At 46.5% G+C, this 19,727-nt stretch overlaps 1 protein-coding gene across 2 annotated transcripts in view; it reads left to right on the top strand.

The window, feature by feature from the left end:
• Nucleotides 1-19,727, top strand: part of Fer1l5 (fer-1 like family member 5) — a 49,064-nt gene that overhangs the window by 4,532 nt on the left and 24,805 nt on the right. For both annotated transcript variants that reach the window (XM_034521394.2, XM_076915078.1), the window contains exons 6-19: nucleotides 748-848; nucleotides 1,293-1,421; nucleotides 2,406-2,468; nucleotides 3,334-3,384; nucleotides 5,787-5,817; nucleotides 8,221-8,336; nucleotides 8,574-8,694; nucleotides 9,360-9,412; nucleotides 10,462-10,530; nucleotides 11,962-12,005; nucleotides 12,095-12,177; nucleotides 12,269-12,363; nucleotides 13,143-13,271; nucleotides 15,082-15,259. In XM_034521394.2, coding sequence (XP_034377285.1) covers nucleotides 748-848; nucleotides 1,293-1,421; nucleotides 2,406-2,468; nucleotides 3,334-3,384; nucleotides 5,787-5,817; nucleotides 8,221-8,336; nucleotides 8,574-8,694; nucleotides 9,360-9,412; nucleotides 10,462-10,530; nucleotides 11,962-12,005; nucleotides 12,095-12,177; nucleotides 12,269-12,363; nucleotides 13,143-13,271; nucleotides 15,082-15,259 — 1,263 coding nt within the window. The remainder of the gene's footprint in view (nucleotides 1-747; nucleotides 849-1,292; nucleotides 1,422-2,405; nucleotides 2,469-3,333; nucleotides 3,385-5,786; nucleotides 5,818-8,220; nucleotides 8,337-8,573; nucleotides 8,695-9,359; nucleotides 9,413-10,461; nucleotides 10,531-11,961; nucleotides 12,006-12,094; nucleotides 12,178-12,268; nucleotides 12,364-13,142; nucleotides 13,272-15,081; nucleotides 15,260-19,727) is intronic.

The following is a 19,727-nucleotide window of genomic DNA, read 5'->3' as shown; positions in this document are numbered from 1 at the left end:
AGACTATGGCCAGATAAGGGTCACTAAAAGTTTTATGGACCTAATGTCAGATCATCATCTGTGTAGTTAATGCCACTGTTCTAGTTTGATTTTTATTTCTATGATAAACACTATGACCAAAAGCAAGTTGGGAAAAAAAAAAAGGTTAATTTCAACGGTCCACCATAAAGAGAAGTCAAGATAGGAGCTCAAGATGGCAACCTAGAGGCTGAAACTGAAGCACAGACCGTGGAGGAGTGCTGCATACTGGCTTGTTTTCCATGGTTTGCTCAGCTAGCCCAGGACCACCTGCCCACGGGTGAAACCTATGTAGTGGGCTGGGCCCTCCTACAGCAATTGTTAAGGAGAAATCCCCCATAGACTTGCTTACAGGCAATCTGATGGGGACAATCTCTCAATTAAGGTTCTCTCTTCCCAGATTACTGTAGGTTTGTGTTAAGTTGACCAAAACTAGCCAGTACAGCCACCCATCTCTTCATCTCTTGTCCTCATCTCTGGATGTAAGATTTCTCTTAATACGGCCAGAAAGATAAGGACAGCCATTTCCAAAAGTCCCCATGTATGAAGAACAGGGTCCAAGGATCCCTTACTACTTAGAATGAGGGGGCCCATGAGCTTGTTTGGGGAGAGACATGTGCTCTATCAGGGTCAGGTTTTCAGTCAGGAGTAGGTCATGGAGGACAGAATGATTGAAAAGGAGGAAAGGCTTAAAGCCTTCTAACTGTCCACCCTGGACTTTTTCCTTAGGCAATGAGGAGCTCCTGGGCTCAACTGTTTCCTGGAAGAAACAAATGGTCTCTGGCTTCCCCATGTACAGGGCTCTGGCTTCCAAGCCTCAACACTTTCAGGTGAGAGACTAGAAAGGGGAACTGGAGAGATGGCTCAGAGGTTAAGAGCACTGACTGTTCTTCCAGAAGTTCCGAGTTCAGTTCCCAGCAACCACATTACATGGTGGCTCACGACCATCTGTAATGGGATCTAATGCCCTCCCTCTTCTGGTGTGTCTGAAGAGAACAACAGAGTATGTGTACTCACATAAATAAAAAAAAAATAACAGAGAGAGAGAGAGAGAGAGAGAGAGAGAGAGAGAGAGAGAGAGAGAGAGAGAGAGAGAAAGAGAGAGAGAGAAACACTAGTGGCCACAGGGTTTTTGGGTCCTCATGGTGGCTGACCAGATCCTTGATAACCCAGTCCAGCCTCCTCTCTATTTGTAGTGCCTGGAGTCTTGTTGTTTTTTTTTTGAGAAAAGAGTCCCCCTCAGATGAGGGAAATCTTGGGGGTCCCCTCTGTAGGTTCGGCTGAAGGTGTTTGAAGCCCGAAAGCTCCTGGGCAACAACATCAAACCTATAGTAAAGATAAACATTGCGGGCCAGCAGCATGTCACTCGGATCAAGATGGGAAACAATCCTTTCTTCAATGAGGTAGGCTGAACAAGCCACGTAGGAGCCAGCCAGGAGCTGGGCATTCCCTGGAAGCAGCTGGCAAGCTTGCTTCCTAAGTGGACTGTCCATAAGCTACAAGCATTTATTGAGCACCCACTACACACCATGTATTATGCTTGGTATTGGACAAATAGGATAAGTTAATTCCGAGAATTCTGCTAGTAGTCTGTTGGCAACACAGCACGTGACCCACAAACAATTCCAGAGGGTGGGCAGGCAGGTCTGGGGAGCACTGTTAGTGGGGCTATGGAAAGCAACCCCAGTTCACGCACATCTCTTCACTGCTGAGCCCCCATAGCACGGTGTTAGGGACACAGAAGGTGCTGGGCAAAGGCTTGTGAAATTAGTTGTTGACTAGATGAATGAAGACAGAGGAAGCCACAAGGACCAGGCCCTGGGACAGTGGAGAGGGCTTAGGAAAGGTTACAAAAACTATAAAGAAAGAATTTATCAGAAGATAATGAAGACAGAGAGAGCTAATTCAAAGACTTGGAAGCAAGAAGCAGATTTGATTTTTTTTTTTTTTTTAATGCCAAACTGTAGCTTAAGGGTGTGGCTGGGAATGTGTAGCTCAGATTAGGGTCCCACCACAGATAGAGCCTGACAGCCATGGAGGACTTAAGTCCAAGAGTCACAAAGCAAAGGAGGTTCTAGCTGATGCAGAGAGAAGAGTGGAGCAGACTTGCAGGGCAATCCAGAAGTAGCGCAAGGCTGAGCATCGAGCCAGTTTTGAATGGCTAGGTTCTCTAGAGAGGCCTTGGCAGAACACCCTCTGGGAGCCTAGGAATCCTCTGGTTCTGGGGAGTGTTCAGGTGGTCATAAGCAGAGAGTCACTGAAGTGGGCACATAGTGAGGGAGAGGGAGGGGAGGGAGTAGAAGACTCGTATTATCCCAAAGCTTCAAGTGTACTACCTTGGATAAAGTAGTAGAAGTTGTTCACCCCACCCCCATTCTCTGCTCCAGATATTCTTCCAGAATTTCCACAAGGTTCCTGCAAAGCTCTTTGAGGAGAACATCTTAATCGAGGTAAGGGGCCAAACTGGTCTCCAGCTAAATGGGACCATTTACTTGTCCTACCTCAATATCAGAAAACACTCTGAGTTGGAATCACTTGTCTGGCTGTCTCCAAGGCAGCATTTCCAACACTTTTGTTCCCCTTTGTGTTCCAAACACCTTGTTCATTCATTCATTCAACCATCATTCATTCATTTGTTCATTCAACCAGTAGAGATCACCAACTGGCAGGCCCCGAGCTGCATGCTTGGGTGAACAGGGAAGCCAAATTTTCTTGTCACCAGAGTGGCATACCCCATTCCCCAACAAGAGGGAGCTAGTGACAATGGTGACTATATATTCATCCAGCACCTTCTGGGTAGGTGTCCAGCACAGGGCTGAGGGGAATTAGGAAGCTTTCCCCCCCCCCCCCCCCCCAAGGCCATTTTCGTGTTCTTGGGCACAGAACACAGTAGAAACAACCAGAACAATATGTACTTTTAGAGTCGATTGCAACAGCTTATTTTGGAACAAGTGAATTGATCTAGAGAGATCAATATCCTCATCAATGAGATTAAATTTAAAAATATGAACCTCACAAGGTTCCTCTGAGAACTACCAAAGAAAAACCACATACAAGGGCTGGCCATTTGGAAGGTCTCAGTGAGGTGGGTGTGGTGGCCTACACCTGGGGACCCCAGAGCTCCAGAGGCAGGGGTGGTGGGGAGGGGCAGAAGTGCCAGGAGTTCAAGGTCATTATTAGCTACATAGTGAGTTTGAGGCCAGCCTCGGCTACATGAGACCCTGCCCCCGCAGATGTATCCTTGTTATTGCTTCCACAGAGGGTAGGGGTAATCGGCATTGTGAGTGATAAGATCTTTCTGGAAACTCCCTGCAGGTGGTGGACTCTGCGGCACCAAGATCTAAAGCAGAGATTGGGAGATTCCAAGTGAGTCCTGATGAAGGAGGAGGCTGGGAAAACTATTATGGATTCCGTCCAGGGAGAAGGCTTGGCATCTCACACAGATCCACATGTGGATCTCAGTTGTAGGATGCTAACAGCAACAGTAATAATAACTATCCTAACAGTGTGTGCAGCCCTCCGGAGCACCGTGAGGGTTAAAGTGTGTCAGGTTCAGATAAGGATTGTACCCACTGTTATGGACTGTGGACACTGGGCAAGTCTTGGCTTCCATTCATCGAAGCAAGAAGGTCCCCCTAAGTGCTGGAGAACTCCAGGAAGATTGACCCCTTTGAGAACAGAGTCGGGGGAAAGATATTCTATGATATCTGTTCTGGCCAAGAACTCACTACATAATTCCGGCTAGTCTCAGACTCATGGCCATCCTCCTGCCTCAGCTCTCAGCTTCCCCTTGCTGCAATGACAGACATGAGCCACCATGCCCAACTTAGTATTTGTATTTAATTTTAATGTTTTTATTTTTAAAGATGAAAGGTTTTGTTTATTTTCACTTTGTGTATGTGTTTGTGTGTGTATGTGTGTGTGCATATGCACACATGTGCCACAGTACAAAAGTCATGGTGCATGTGTGAGATAAGAGGACAATTTTTTGGAGGTTGGTTCTTTCTATCATTAGATCAGGGGGTGAAACTCAGGATTCAGGCTTACAAAGCAAGCACCTTTACATGCTAAGCCATCTTGCCAGTCCAGTACTTCTTTCTACTTTTACAGCTAAATGGTATGTCTCCATGATTAAAAATCAGAAGTTTCTGTTTTGATGAAGTCTAGGACTGGGGATGTAGCTCAGAACTAAAGGATTTGCCCAGCATGCATCTTGTCCTGGTTCAGTGTCCCACACTAAGGATAGGGGAGAGGAGGAAGCCATTTTAATAAAGTTCAATGTATCTGTTTTTTTTATGGGTTGTACAGTGTGTGTATGTGTTATCTGTGTGTTCATGTGTATGTGATGTGAGTGTGTGTGCATGTGTGTGTGTGTGCATGTGTATGTATGTGTGTATATGTCTCTGTGTATATCTGTGTGTTATCTGTGTGTGTTTGTATATATGTGGTGTGTGTGTGTATTGCTAGGGATTGAACCCAGTTGTGTAAGTGTGTAAGCTGGGAATGTGCTCTAGTCTAGTTTATACTTTTGCTTGTTTTTATTTTTTGTTTTGTTGTGTGTATGTGTCTGTATGCATATGTATGTATGCGTGTATGTATCTGTGTATGTGTGTGTGTTATCTTTATTATCTCTGTGTTTGTGTGTATGTTGTTTGTATGTGTGTGTGTGCATGTGTATGTATCTCTGTGTATCTGTGTGTGTTTGTGTGTATGTGGTTTTTGTGTGTGTCTGTGTGTATGTCTGTGTGTATCTGTGTGTGTTATCTTTGTATATTTGTGTGTATGTGGTGTGTCTATGTGTGTGTGTGTGTTAGGAAGACTTTGTTTATCTAATACAAGCCGGTGAATGAGTTTGAAAGCAGGCCTATTATGCAGTCTTAGCTATTGATCTGTGGAACCTGGGCACTGGCCCTGTTCACACTGATTCTTCTCCTGTAGCGTCTCCCACAGACCTAGGCTAATGCCCAGGAGGAGAAAGGAAGGAAGGCCACCTATAGTCTCTGCCCTTCCCTACCCAGAGAAAGGAAAGCGTTAAGTGTATATTCTAGATAGTTCCAGCACTGGCTTCCTCACTGGCTAGCTGTTAAGCCTCTGGGAGATCTTTCAAATTCAATAACCTCCTCCATATTGGGGACAATGGCCCTTCCATTTTTTTCTACAGAGTTCAGACTAAATCAACACTCAGGCACTGCTCTAGTGTGGCCACTGGGTTGGTTGGAATTGCAAATCTTGGTTTTGGCTTGTGCTGCCCAACTTTCCCTTGCTAGACCAGATATGGGTAATATTCAGCATAGAGTGAGAAAGGGCTTATTTTGGCTCCCAGTTATAGGTGTTAGTCCCGTTGCCGTGGGCCTGTGGTGGCACATGTATTAAAAAGAGTACAGCTGAGCAAAGGGAAGACACACAAACAGGGTAGAATGGGTTTCCCAAATCTTCTTCAAAACAGTGCTGACCAGTGACCCAAAACCTTCCCACTCGGCCCCAGCTTCTAAAGGCTCCACCATCCCCACATGGCCAGGTTGGGGACCAAGCCTTTACTGCATGGTGCTTTGGGGGGACATTTAAGATCCAAGCTTACTGGGCATGGTTAGCCAAGGCCTTTAATCCCAGCACAGGGAGGTGGATCTCTTGTGAGTTCAAAGCCAGCCTGGACTATGTTGTACAATCCATAACAGCCAGAGCTATATACAGTAAAAACATGTCTGAAAACAAAAACAAGAACAAACCAAGCTAGAACTAATCTTCATTTTGCTCTTATCTTTTTTCAGACAGACATTGGGTTTATCTACCATTCCCCAGGTAGGTGACACATATTACAAGCATTCAAGTTTCTGGGAAAAGTAGACCAGGAGTCAGAATTCCTCAGGATCTCCAGAAAATGGGGGAGAAGATATCACAAAATATTTATCTGCTTGAAAATATTTACTTACTTGATGGTATATTTTATCATGACTTGTATTAATAGCATCTTTCTCTGAAAAGCTCAACACACACTGGAGGAGGGGAAGTCAAATGCTCAATTTGTACATAATTCTAAGTTATATTTCTAATTTGTGAAGCCAGTAACAGCTTTCTTGTTTTTTTTTTTTTAATTTTTATGTTGTTTTTCTTGAGACTGGATCTTACTATGTAGCCAAGGCTAGCCTGGAACTCGTGAACCAGACTCTGAGTTCTAGGATCATGGGCATATGCCCCATACCATGCTCTTTTTAAGTATACTATGATAGATAGATAGATAGATAGATAGATAGATAGATAGATAGATAGATAGATAGGGATATAAGCTAATTAAATGTGTTCTTTTACATTTTTACACCCCCCCCACACACACACATGTAATACTTGCTGAATATTTTCTCACCCCACCGTCTTATCTCTCTCCCATCTTATGCTCACAAGGTTGCTACTGCCTCTGGGAAAGGATGACCCTCTTTCCACCCTGTCCTGATGCCAGACATATGGAGGCAAGCAGCTCTCCACCGACAGATCCAGTGTCAACCTGGTATGTATGTTATGGCTGGCTCACAGTAGAATTCCCCGCTACAATCTCAATCTCTTGCAGACTAGTGGGTACCACAGCTGGGATGGATAGGAGGAAGGAGAGCAGAAAGAGGATTTTAGTGGGCACAGGATGCAGTGGGATAGGAAGAGATGGGACCTCTACAGCAAAGTAATGGTGGTTGACAATAATTGTGTGTTTCAGAATAATAGGGAGAATATTGAACATTCTCAATACAAAAAAATCCCATCCTTGTCTACCCCCATCTCTCCCTGTCTTAGGGTTTCTGTTGCTATGATGAAACACCATGACCAATAAAGCAAGTTGGGGAGGAAAGGGTTTCTTTGGCTTACACTTCCATATCACTGTCCATTTTTGAAGGAAGTCAGGACAGGAACTCAAACAGGGCAGGAACCTGGAGATAAAAGCTGATGCAGAGGCCATGGAGAGGTGCTTCTTACTGGCTTGCTTCCTATGGCATACTTACCTGCTTTCTTATAAAACCCAGGACCACCACCCACAACAAGCTGGGCCCTTCCCCATTGATCACTAACAGAAAATGTCTTACAGCTGGATCTCATGAAAGCATTTCTTCAACTGAGGCTCTTTCTACTCTGATATCTCTAGCTTGTGTCAAGTTGACACAAAACCAGCCAGTTTATGTCTCTAAATTTTTCTCATATTTATAAATGCATTTTGTTTTGAGATCCACGGAGTTTAACCAAGGCCATCTGTGTGACCATGGATTTAGAGCTTTCCATTGGAGCCTGCGGATACTCAACTAAAGACAGTGACTCCACATGTCCTAAAGTTTATCAACCAATTCAGCAGTGACAGATAGGGAGCCAGGAGCTCCTCCTTCATCTGTGACTGACTGTTACTAGGGCCAGGCTTCCACCGGCTCAGAACTGGTACCCAGAGCTGCTGTGAGTTCACGACCACAATGGCTGTGTTGTGCCCTGTGGATGGCAGTTCTCAGCCCACCTCCCTATTCTTGGTCCCTTCCTTCCTCTCTTCCACAAGGTCTCTTGACCTTTAGAGGGAGCATGAGAGGAGTGGAATGTCTTGATATCTTGTTTAAAGCTGAGCCCTCGATAACATTTTGGGTTTGTTTTTTTGAGACAAGATCTCATCTATACCTAGGCTGGTCTCACTCATGCTGTCATTTCTTTGTATTGAGAATGTTCAATATTCTCCCTATTATTTTGAAACACACAATTATTGTCAACCACCATTACTTTGCTGTAGAGGTCCCATCTCTTCCTATCCCACTGCATCCTGTGCCCACTAAAATCCTCTTTCTGCTCTCCTTCCTCCTATCCATCCCAGCTGTGGTACCCACTAGTTTACAAGAGATTGAGATTGTAGCGGGGAATTCTACCGTGAGCCAGCTATAACATAACATACATACCAGGTTGACACTGGATCTGTCGGTGGAGAGCTGCTTGCCTCCATATGTCTGGCATCAGGACAGGGTGGAAAGACGGTCGTCCTTTCCCAGAGGCAGTAGCAACCTTGTGAGTGTACCATCATTGTGTAGTGGTAGAGGGGACTTTTGTTCTTTACCATTGGATGAGAGTCTGTGCATGGGAGACATTACCTGTCCTAGTCTCCCTAGAAACAAAGGTTGTTTAAGGAAAGAGAGAGATGGGGAGAGACAGATAAACAGACCAGAGAGTCTCACATTGACTCTGCCTCCCCAGGTCACACACTCCTAAGGAAATGGTTAGGCCTCTGCCAGCGAAATAAGACCACCAGTGGAGTCAGAGGCTACTTGAAAGTCACCATCTGTGTCCTTGGTGTAGGGGATCAAGCGCTGGTGAGGCTGCTACCCCCTTCCCAATTCCCAGTAACATTTCCTATGTGGCTGACTCCCAGGGGACCTCTGAGCCTTCCAAGTGGTCATTGGCCTACACTACCTTTGTTCAGTGCACCATAAAGGGTTGTCCACTCTCCCTGTATCACATGGAAAGTCAGGAAAGTCAAAAGTGGGTAAACTTGGCTGTGCCCTCTGTGCCTCTGAGCCTGATCCTGTCCAATTCTCTGGCATCTGCAGGTAGATCAAAAGCTGCTCTATGAAACTGACACCCAGGTCCAGATCTTGAAGTCAACAGAAGTTCCAGTCAGCCTGGCTTACTTACAGTTCTTCATCTACTGTGCAGAGGACCTCCATTTCAGTTAGAGCCTGTGGGAAGGGAGGAGGAAACTCTAAGGTTCCCGGTGATGGGCACCTCAGATCTCTACCAGATTTCCCTCCCCTCCTTTTTTGTATTAATATCAACTTAAAATTTTGGAATGGGGGATGGGCTACACTGAAATTCACAATTGTTTTCTTTTCTTTTCCCAGTTTTTCTGAGACAAGGTTTCTCTTTGTAGTCCAGTTGTCCTGAAACTTGCTTTGTAGACCAGGCTGGCTTCTAACTCAGAGATCTGCTTGCCTCTGCCTCCCAAGTGTTGGGATTAAAGGCGTGTGCCACCACCACCTGGCATATAATTCCCAAGATACATTTTCAAGGCTCCAAGCCATTGACTTGGTTTTGGTGTCTAGATGCAGACTTAGGCTTCTCTAAGACATCCTGTATGCATACATGCACACACACACACACACACACAGAGAGAGAGAGAGAGAGAGAGAGAGAGAGAGAGAGAGAGAGAGAGAGAGAAACCAACAGACACACAGACATGTACATACCCTGAAACCATTGTGTAAAACGGAAACCAAGCTGAAGGGGTGGGGGTGGCAGATTAAAAGTTGTTCAGCTCCCCCATTTCCTTTTTTTTGACCCCTCCATAAAAAAAAAGATGCATCTGTCTCAGAAGTCCTTTTAACCTCCTGTCCTAGGCAACCACCAATCAGCCACTCCTGCGTTGGAAGTGGAACTAATTGGGGACAAGGTAGGTACAGAAATGATCTGAGACCTAGAGAAAGTGGCACCTAAGAAAAGCAATGCATAAGAAGAAGGGGTGGGGGGAGAGTAGAACCTAGTCTGAGGCAAGCCTGGTCTACATAGTCTACATATAATGAGTTCCAGGCCACCCTGGGCTACATAGTGATACTCCATCTCAATAAAATACAATACAAATAAAATGTATGCTAGCCATATGATATATAGTATATGCCTGTAATCCCAGCACTTTGGAGGGAGAGACAGGAGGACCAGGAGTTGGAGGGTAGCCTTGACTATAAGAGAGATGCCTCTGTTTTAAAAGGGAGGGGAAGGGGCTGCTACTGCCACCAGCCATGTTTTTTTGGCCATTTTTTCTATTGGAATTGATGTAACAAAAGCTTTGTATATGCCTCATGTAACATAGTTGGCAGTCCTATCTAGGAAGTGGGAAGATCACTGCCAATGCCTGGATAGAGCCTGGTAAATATTGAGTTCTAGGCCAGTTAGGGCTACTTAGTGAAACCCTGCCTCAAAACAAAACAAAATTAGGGCTGGCTTGGAAGTCAAGCATACTGGCTGCTCTTTCAGAGGACTTAGGTTCATTCCTGTCATCAGCGTGGTGGCTCACAACCATCTGTTGCAGTGGTGCACTATCACCCTTTTCTGACCTACTCTGCCACCAGGCATCAAGGCATGCACAGGCATACGTGCAGGCAAAACACCCATAAGTAAGGAAGGAAAAGAACACCCCCCAAAAAAACACATAAAAGAAAAACAAAAAAAATTACACATTCCTAGCATGTGTAAAACTGAGGGTTTTCAGTCCCCAACACTGCTATAAAAAGGTATGGAGGCAAGCATTTTAAGATAGTCAAGGGACTGGAGCTGGGGCTCTTGAGAAATTGTTGTTCAAGGATAACTTTAGGCCAAGGGTTAGGAATCAGCCCATTCATCTAGGTACTGCAGGAAGTGGACTGGACAGGGAGGTGGGAAGGGAAGGCCAGTAGCCAGAAGGAGGGACAGGCTAGCACTGATTGAACCTTGGGATGTTCTCAGCTCAGGACATATCTACAGAGCCCATCTGACAACCCAATATGGAACCAAATTCTCACCTTCCAGATTCAGGTATGGCTGCTTCATCATGCCTTCCCTCCCGTTCATTGCATTCAAAAGGGAAAGTCTGGTGTTGGTGTTGGTGTTGGTGTTGGTGTTGGTGTTGGTGTTGGTGTTGGTGTTGGTGTTGGTGTTGGTATTGGTGTGGATGGAAGCTAGGGTGAGCACAGCTAAAGAGGCTGGAACACTAGGAAGCCCAGGATTTGCTACTACGTCTAGTAGAGAACAATAAGGGTCCATACAACTGAATTCTAGAGATTTAGATATGTCCTTTCACCCACATGAAGACAAGAAATCAGGGACAGGCTAGAGAGATGGCTTAATGGTCAAGGACCCACAAGAAGACCTACAGAGCCAGGTAACCTGGTCCCACGGGGCTCACAGAGACTAAAATACCAACCAAAGAGCACGCACAGACTGTACCTTGGCCCCATACACATATGTAGCAGATGTACAGCTTGGTCTTCATGTGGGTCCCCCAACAATTTGGGGATGGGAGCTATCTCTGACTCAGACTCTGTTGCCTGCCTTTGGATCCCTTTCTCTTAGCTAGGCTGGCTTGTGTGGCCTCCTTAGGAGAGGATGCACTTAGTCCTGATGAGACTTGATGTGCCAGGGTGGGTTGGTACCTGGGGGAGCAGTGATCTCCTCCTCCTCAGAGAAGGTGGGGGGAGAAGAGAGGTGGGAGGGTGGGACTGGGAGAGATGGGGGGGAAGACCTCCATAGGGATGTAAGGTGAATAAATAATGGGAAAAAAAAACCAGCACATGCTGCTCTTGCAGAGGACCTGGTTCAGGTCCCAGGACACCCATGGCATTTTATGTGGGGGGAGTAAGGGGGAAATGCATGTGCCAAGGGAGCATATGTGGAGATCAAAGAACATCCTGAGGGAGTTGTCTGTTTCGAGAGGTTGAGCTCAGGTCACTGGGCTTGCACACCAGTCCCTTTTACCTACTGAGCTGTCTCAGCACCCCCGGCCCTGAAATTTCAACAAACTGGGGTCCATGTTAATATCAAGAATACAAGACAGGGGCTGAAGAGATGGCTTTGTTGTTAAGAACTCTTGTCCTTATTGCAGAGGACTCTAGTTCAGCTTCAAGTCCCTACATGGAGGTTCACAACAGCCTGTAACTTCAGTTCCAGGGCATCCAGTATCCTCTTCAGACATACATATGGTGTACTTACACAGACACAGGCAAAACTTGTATACACAAAATAACTCTTACAAACCAAATGAATGCAATGTGATGCTATATCATTTCAGGGCCTTGCCAGCAGCCTTTATATGTGGGAAGCCTGGGAGCCAAAAGCACAGGGATAAATTTGGCTTGTCTGTGATTGAATAGAGGCTGAGGCAGGCCTTCCCAACTGCTTGCAAGGTCCCCTGAGGACCATGCCACACTAGTGTACCTTCACCCCACCGCCACCTGTCTTCCCTTGCAGCTGCCCTGCCTCTCTAGCTACATCAAGTTCAGAGTCATGGACTGGTGAGCAAATGGGCTAATAGGCAGACCCGTGCTCTGGGGAGGAAGAGGCAGAGCGGGGCCGGGGACTCAGCCTGCGGTGTGTTTCCCAGCTCCAAATACAATCGCCAGGAGGAAATTGGGTCTGCCAGCTTGTGCCTCAGCCAGATCTCGTCCACCGGCGAGGAGATCCAAGGCAAGCAAACCCTGGGACCCCTCCCTTCCTGGGACCTCTTCTTTTGTACCTCTCCCTCCTGAGCCCCTGAGTGTGCTCTGTCTCCTTCCAGGGATGTACTCTGGCTTCCTGCCCTGCTTTGGCCCCAGCTTCCTGACACTCCATGGGGGAAAAAAGCCCCCTTTCAGGACCACAGAGGAAGGCGCTGTAAGTTTTTCCTGTCAGCTTGAGTGAGGGGTGGGGGGCAGTAGAGGTAAGGTTGACAGTGAGTGAAGCACCAGAGGATTAGAAATGTTAGCACAAGAGCATTCAGGAGGCTGATGCGGGAGGATCATGAGTCTGAAGCCAACTGGATTACATAGCATGGCTCACCTTAAAAGGGGAAGAGGGCTGAAAGGTAGCTCAGCCAGTAAAGATGCTTCCTGCCACCACACCCATGACTCGCGTCCAATCCTGGAACCCACATGGTAGAAGGAGAGAGCCAGCTCTGAGCAGTTGTTCTCTGACCCCCACTCTCACGCCATGGCACACCCTGAGTTGTCACAAGCTTTGTCTCGTCACCCCATGTCACCCCATGGCTCCTCAGCCTTTGTCTCCCCACTAGTTAGCTCTTGCTGGGAATTTGCTCACAAGGCCAGGGGATCCTACTAGTTGGCCTTTTCTGGAGCTTCTGTGTTCTTCTTGGACCAATTACAACATGGAGGTAGAGCATACATTGACTGGCCAGATTGGGAACCCTCGCTGGTGATTAACATCCCCTCTAAGCTCTGAACATTTCTTTAGTTCAAGTCAGCTGGCAGAATGAACTCATGAACAAGAGGGGCACTCTTCTGCGCTGAGGCATCCTGGGATTCTTTACCAGGGCTGTGGGTGGACCCATCCCTAAGCACACTGTCCCTGGATAGTCTTGCCTTTGCTGTGTGGGCTCCAGGGAGATCTGTTTACTCTCTTTTAAAAAAATCATCCCTTTCTTTCTGTTGCTCCAGTGCATCCTTGATGCTGTTAAGGATAGTTTAGATTACCGTGGCCGAATCTTTGTGGAGATAGTCACCAAGATTAAGTCTCAACAAGACTCGGTGATAAAGGACCTGTCTCAGGAAGTGACCCAAGTGGAGGTAATCACAGGAGACAGGTAACCCAGGAAAAGATGGGTTTATCTTCATCCCCCAGATATCTACTATGTGTGGGGGGTGGGCATTTCTGATACTGCAAGAGACACTGCCACCAATATATTGGAAATATAAGAATGCTTGGTCAGTCTACTGGAGTATTTCTCAAGCGTCTTCCAGGGCTTTCATGCTGAGCTAAATCCCTAGTGGCCAGGGACCCTATAAACACAGGGATTCGACTTTGGAATCATGTTTCTAAGGAGGAAGAAGATTTGTTGACAGCCTTATCTCCTCGGGGCTCTGTAAGACAATTTAAGGCAGTTAGATTTCTTCCTAAAGCCAGTGGAGTGCCCCTGAACAGGAGAAGTTGAGGAGCAGGATGGGTGGCAGATTGGAGGGGATTATGCTGAGGTAGCTCAGCCAACAGAAATGAGGATACAGTCTCAGCAGAGGAGAGTTGGAGGAGAAGACAGTGTCCAGAGACCTCTTGAATAGAAGACAAAAGTGAGGCTTACTCCTCCAACCTTGTGCCCATATTCTGTCTTGGGTGATGGTGTGCTCAACAGTGTCTGCCACCAAGATGGGCTCCCTGAATAAAGAAAGGAATATGGGAGACGGCAGATCCTATCTCTGATGTGAGTGAGACATACACATAGCTCAGCCTGGAACCTGCTAGCCACATAGGCAGTGATAAGCACATCACAACTGGTCTTGGGTAAATGGCCCTGGAAGAGTGGGTAGACTGAATGGCACCACAGCCAGAAGGGGAGGGGAAGGAAAGAAAGCAAAAGATCTTGTGTGTGTGTGTGTTTGTGTGTGTGTGTGTGTGTGTGTGTGTGTGTGTGTAAGATAGATACAGAGACAGACAGGTAGAGACAGAGAGAGATGGGGAGACAGAGGAGAGACAGAGACATATAGATACAGAGAGACACACACAACAGAGACATACACATGGAGAGGGGAGGAGAGGGGAGGGGAGGGGAGGGGAGGGGAGGGGAGGGGAGGGGAGAGGAGGGGAGGGGAGGGGAGGGGAGGGGAGAGGAAAGACAGAGACTGAAGACCCTGGTGGCTGTGGTCACTCATGTCTGTAATCCTGTCACTCAGAAGGCTGAAGCAAGAGGACAGCCGTAAACTCAATGCCAACCTGGACTACACAATAAAACTGTCTTTAAGAAAAGGAGGGAGGAAGGGAGGGAGAAAGGAAGAAGAAAAGGAAGAAGGGAAGAGAGGAAGGGAAGGAGTGGGAGAAGGGGAAAGGAGAGAAGGGAAGGGAGAAGCAGGGGAGGGAGGAAATAGGGCAGATGTTAGCATTAGAAATGAACAGCCTTGTGGGCAGAGGACCTAGACAAGTGGATGGCATGGCAGAAACAGACATAATTAGGGGACAGTTGGTAGCTGAGGCAGTAGTGGAAAGGGGCAGTCTTTTTTGATAAGGAAGGGTGACTTGAGAGCCACCAAGAACAGGGCTCCTGTGTGTGTGTGTGTGTGTGTGTGTGTGTGTGTGTGTGTGTGTGTGTGTGTATGATACTCTACTTCTCTTAACTCAGAGCCAAACCTAACCACAAAGGAGACCTTCCTGCTGAGCTTCAGAAAGGGAGGGAACGGACCAGCTGGGTGAAGTGGAGCAGGGGGAGGAGATCCTGGGAACAACTGTCCTTGATCAGCCAGTGCAGTTTCAGGAATGGTCTAATTCATCCCCAAGTGAAGTACAGAACACTTTAGGAGAAAAGCAGGGTACCCTGTCCCCTGCCTGTCAGGATAGCCTTACTTACCCTGTATATACTGAGGATGTGTGTGTCTGTGGTTATTGTTTTAGATGCAGCAGTATCGCCAAAAGTATGGGCTGTGCGTTGTCTTCCTCTCCTGCACCATGATGCCCAAATTTAAGGACCTGATTCAATTCGAAGTCAGCATGGGCCACTATGGAAACAAGACAGATCCAAACTACAAGCCTCTTGTGTCCACCACACAGCACAGTGCAGTGATATATGACGGTAACTGTCAGATTCAAGCAGAAACTGAGGCAACCCACACGTGTGTGAGGCTCTTCCAAGGGAATTGGCTCATAGAACATTCCTGAACATTCCCAGTTGTTTTTAGGTAGGGTCTCACTATGCATTCCAGGCTGGCCTTGATCTCATGGTTCCCCTTGCCTCAGGTTGCAAAGTGCTAGAATGACAGGCATGAGTGCCACATCTGGTCACTTGACACACATTTCACACACGATGACGACGAAGTTCAGGGTGGTGAAGTCACCTGCCAGACAATGCATAGCTAGGGGATGGTGACCTCAAGAATAGAAAACCACCAACCATCCAATTATCTACTGGCCATCTCTCTACTATTTATCCATCTGCTTAGTTTATTTTTGTGTACAGTGTCCATGCACATGTATGAGCTTGTGTGTGTATTTGCAGAGGCCAAAAGAGGATGTCAAATGTCCTGTTCTATCATTCTATCTCACTCTTCTCTTACTGGTCCTGGAGTGAGGCTGGTACCCAGCAATCCCCCTGTCTCCACCATGTACACTACAGCCCCACACAGCCACAACCTGCTTTTCACACAGGCAATGGTAATGAAGAACTTGGGTCTTCATAGGTGTGCAGCGAGCTCTTTTCCAGGGAGACATCTCTCCAGGCCCCAATCCATTTATTGAGCCATTCAACTTCCAGCTGCCCACTCTTCCAAATACCCCATCCATCCATCCAACCGTCTGTCCATTCATCCATCTATCTATCCCCTCATCCATTGTGAACTAATCGGGAACCTTATCTGCCTACTACAGTCCCTGGGCCAACAGCATCAGCATGTTAAGAGGGCAGATTTTAACCCCACTCCAGACCTATACATATCAAAAGAATCTACAAACAGAGCCCAGCACACTGTTGGGGCCCACGGGTGATGTGGATTCATGGTAAGATCTGAAAGTTGCTGACTTGTCCCCCCTCCCCCTTGTTAGCTTTATCATTTCAGTGCCCCTCAGGATGCTTTCTGTGGGCCCCACTTCCCTACCTACACTTTTAAATAAAAGCTCTATTGAGATGTAACTCCCATAGCATATAATTTGCTCTTTCAAAGCATACAATCGCACGGATTTTAGGATTTTCACAGTTATGCAACCATTACCACAGCTCGTTTCAGAATGCTTTCCTCTCCCCCCCCCACCCCCAAAAAAACCCTAGGCCCATTAGCCCTCCTTTTTGTTCTCTCACCTCCATGGCTGTAGACAGCCACTAATCTACCTTAAGTCTCCATATATTTTCCTAGTCTGATATATGGTCCTTTCTGGCCAGCCGGCTTCTTCTATTTAACAAAGTGCTGCTGTTCTTACAGTGAGAAATATGTATGCAAAAAGCATCTAAAGATGCATATGTATAGCTTATAGAAGGGTAAAGTGACCTCTCACAAATTTATCACTCAGCTAGTACATAGAAGGCTGCCAAGGCCTTAAAAGGTCCTTTCATACAAGAAATAACCATGACTCCGTCTCTTAGGCTCATCCACCTTTGGCTTCCCCGCCCCCCCCCCCCCCCCCCCCGCTTTGATTCTCTATGTATGGATCCCAGGAGCAGCAAGCTCTTCTTCTGTTGTCTCTGACAGGACTCCATCCATACACGTACATCTGCCTTGTGCCTTCTGCCCAACATGACCTGACTCTGGGTAGCTACATTTTCTTTCCATTCCTGAATAGATCCCACTGTGTGATCAGACCACAAATTATATAGTGTATATAGATAAGCTGGCTGGTATAATAACTTTGTTGTAAGTAGTCTCATACATGTCTTCTGGTCACAAGGACAGGGGTTCCTCTAAATTATTACCTAGGGGTGGGGTGGGAGGGAGTCTCAGAGTAGAAGCGATTATACCAAATTACACTCCCACCAGCATGGGATGAGAATTCCTTTTGCTCTCTGTTCTCACCAGTACTGGATGCTGCCAGGGATTTGATTTTGCCGTTCTATTGGATGTGAAAAACCATCTCACATGACCGTAATGTGCTCTGTCTCATCATAAACGAAGGTTGAGCGTCTGTATATATACATCATTTTACCTTATCCCCCCCTCTCCATCTTTTCCTCCAGTATATAATCATTTGTTGGTAACTTTCTTATTGGTTTATACATTAAATCTTTTGTCAGACCTGTGTATCATGTGCTTATCACTCACTTTAAAATATAGAATAGCCACCCCTTTTTTTATTTTGTTGTTTGAGGCAGACAGGTCTCTAGTAGCCCAGGCTGGCCCCAAACTCACGCACGATGTAACTGAGAATGGCCTTAAATTTCTCATCTTCCTGACTCTACTTTCCAACTGCTAGATTCATATTCATGTGCCACAAGGCCCACTTTTTTTTGGCTGATGGCCAAACTAGGGCTTCTTGTATGTTAGGTGGACTTGGTACACCCCTAGGAGCTACACCCCTAGCCATACATGTCTTTGTTTCGTGAAAGGGCTGCTTAAGTTTTTTGCTTATCACATTTTTATTAAATCTACTTAGTGTATGTGCGCACACACGTGAGTGTATTTATGTGCAAATTGTCAGAAGACAACTTGGGGAAGTTGGTTCTGGGTCCTGGGGCTCAAGTCATCAGGCTTGGTGGAAAGTGCCTTTATGAAAGATGTATCTTAGAGATCAGAGGTTCCTAGAGGTTTTCCTTGTTGTCTTTGGCTTTTTGGGGGGTGGGGGGAGGTGACCTTGAACTCAAGATCCTCCTGCCTAAGCCAAGTGCCAGGATGGCACACTGCAGGGTGGGAGAGCAGGTGTGCCATAGTTTGCATGCATGTGTGTGAAGAGCAGAGAACAGCTTTTGGGAGTTGGTTCTCCCCTTCACAATCCAGAGACTGAACTCAAATCATTAGGCTTGGTGCAGAGCACCCTTACCCACCAGTCCTGAATTGGTCTTGACTTAGTTTTTCTATGTTGTGTGAGGGAGGGGTTGAAATTCATTGTTTCTACATAGACAGCCAACTGAACACTATTTGCTAAGAAACATTTGATTTCTGCATTGAATTACTTTGGCACCTTACCTAAAGATCAATTAGCCATGTGTTGTAGTCTCTTTCTAAAATGTCTATTCTATCCCCTCCCCCTTGGGTTTTTTTTGTTTTGTTTTGTTTTGTTTTGTTTTGTTTTGTTGGGTTTTTGGGTTTTTGGGGTTTTTTTGTTTTTTTTAATTATGTGTCCATGTCCATGGGTTCGGGTGACTGTGAAACCAGAAGAGAGCATCAGGTCCCCTGTAGCTGGAGCTCCGGGCTGTTGAGAGCCATCTGACATGGGTACATGGAATGGACCCAAGAAGAGCAGGCAACTCTCTTAACCCTGAGCCTGTTTCCCCAGCTCTAATTGTCTGTCTGTTTGTATGTTTCAGTTTTTTGTTTATTTTCGTGACAGGGTTTCTTTGTATAGCCCTGGCTGGCCTCAAACTCACAGAGATCCTCCTGCCTCTGCCTGCCAAGTGCTGGGATTAAAGGTGTACTCTACCACTTCTGGACGTCCCCCCCCCCCCCGCCCCCCAGTTATCTTGAGGATTTTGTATTTAGCTCCATGACCCACTTTGAATCAGTCTGTGCACACATTCTGTGGTTTTCACCTACGTTTGTTCACAGCACGACACTTCCCCTGACTGACTGGCTTTATGTTCTGAGATAAAGAGCTCTTCTGTGCTTTCCCTTCTCCTGGGGCTGCCATGGAGGGGGTTCACATTCCCTTTGGTTCTCTTCTAGCTATCATTTTCTCCCTGGCTCCCTTTCCCCATTAATTTACTTATTTATTTATTCACCTCCAGCCCCCTCCTCCCAGACGCCCCCTCACACAGCCCTCCTCCACCCCACCCTCCCTTTTGACTCTGTCTTTTCATTTTGGTTACTTGAGAAATTCTTATGCCGCAGTGAATAGTCTGCAAGGTTTAAATGTCACTCTGGGGCTTCCTAAAGTTGTCTTTCTCGAGTGTTTTTGTTTTCTCTTGGCTGTTGGCTGAGCTCACATTTCATCCTCGGAGTCTTGCTTCTTTGGGGAGAGGATTTTTGAGGGCAATCTTCAAGGTTTCCTCCCAGCCAGCCTTGCTGCCTTCGGAGGCTCTTGCTTTCTGCTGTCTTTTGTTGTTCCTCGGTGCCTCCGTGGAAGCTGGGTTGCTTTTGGCAGGCAGTCCTTATGTGTATTTTGAATCTATAGGTTATCTCTGTCTCCCTGTTTGCTGGAAGTGGACTTATTTCCCATATTTGGAAGATCTCCAAGAACAGAAGAAAAAAGTTGGCATCTTGGATCCAGGGCTCCTACTCAGAACCTAAATCATGGACCTCTTTTTATTGATTACGAAGCCCATTCATTCAGTCCTGAGTCGAAAATGGGTGTCTCCCAGCTATTCCTGACATTTTAAAGGGATTTCTCTTGTGAATCATTCATTCTAGTTTTCTCTACTGTTTCCTTCTGGCAGTAATCTACCCTTTTATATCCCACTCTAT

Source organism: Arvicanthis niloticus, chromosome 17 (assembly GCF_011762505.2).
Source record: "Arvicanthis niloticus isolate mArvNil1 chromosome 17, mArvNil1.pat.X, whole genome shotgun sequence".
Classification (NCBI taxonomy): domain Eukaryota; kingdom Metazoa; phylum Chordata; class Mammalia; order Rodentia; family Muridae; genus Arvicanthis; species Arvicanthis niloticus.
This window is presented reverse-complemented; position numbering and strand designations above follow the sequence as displayed.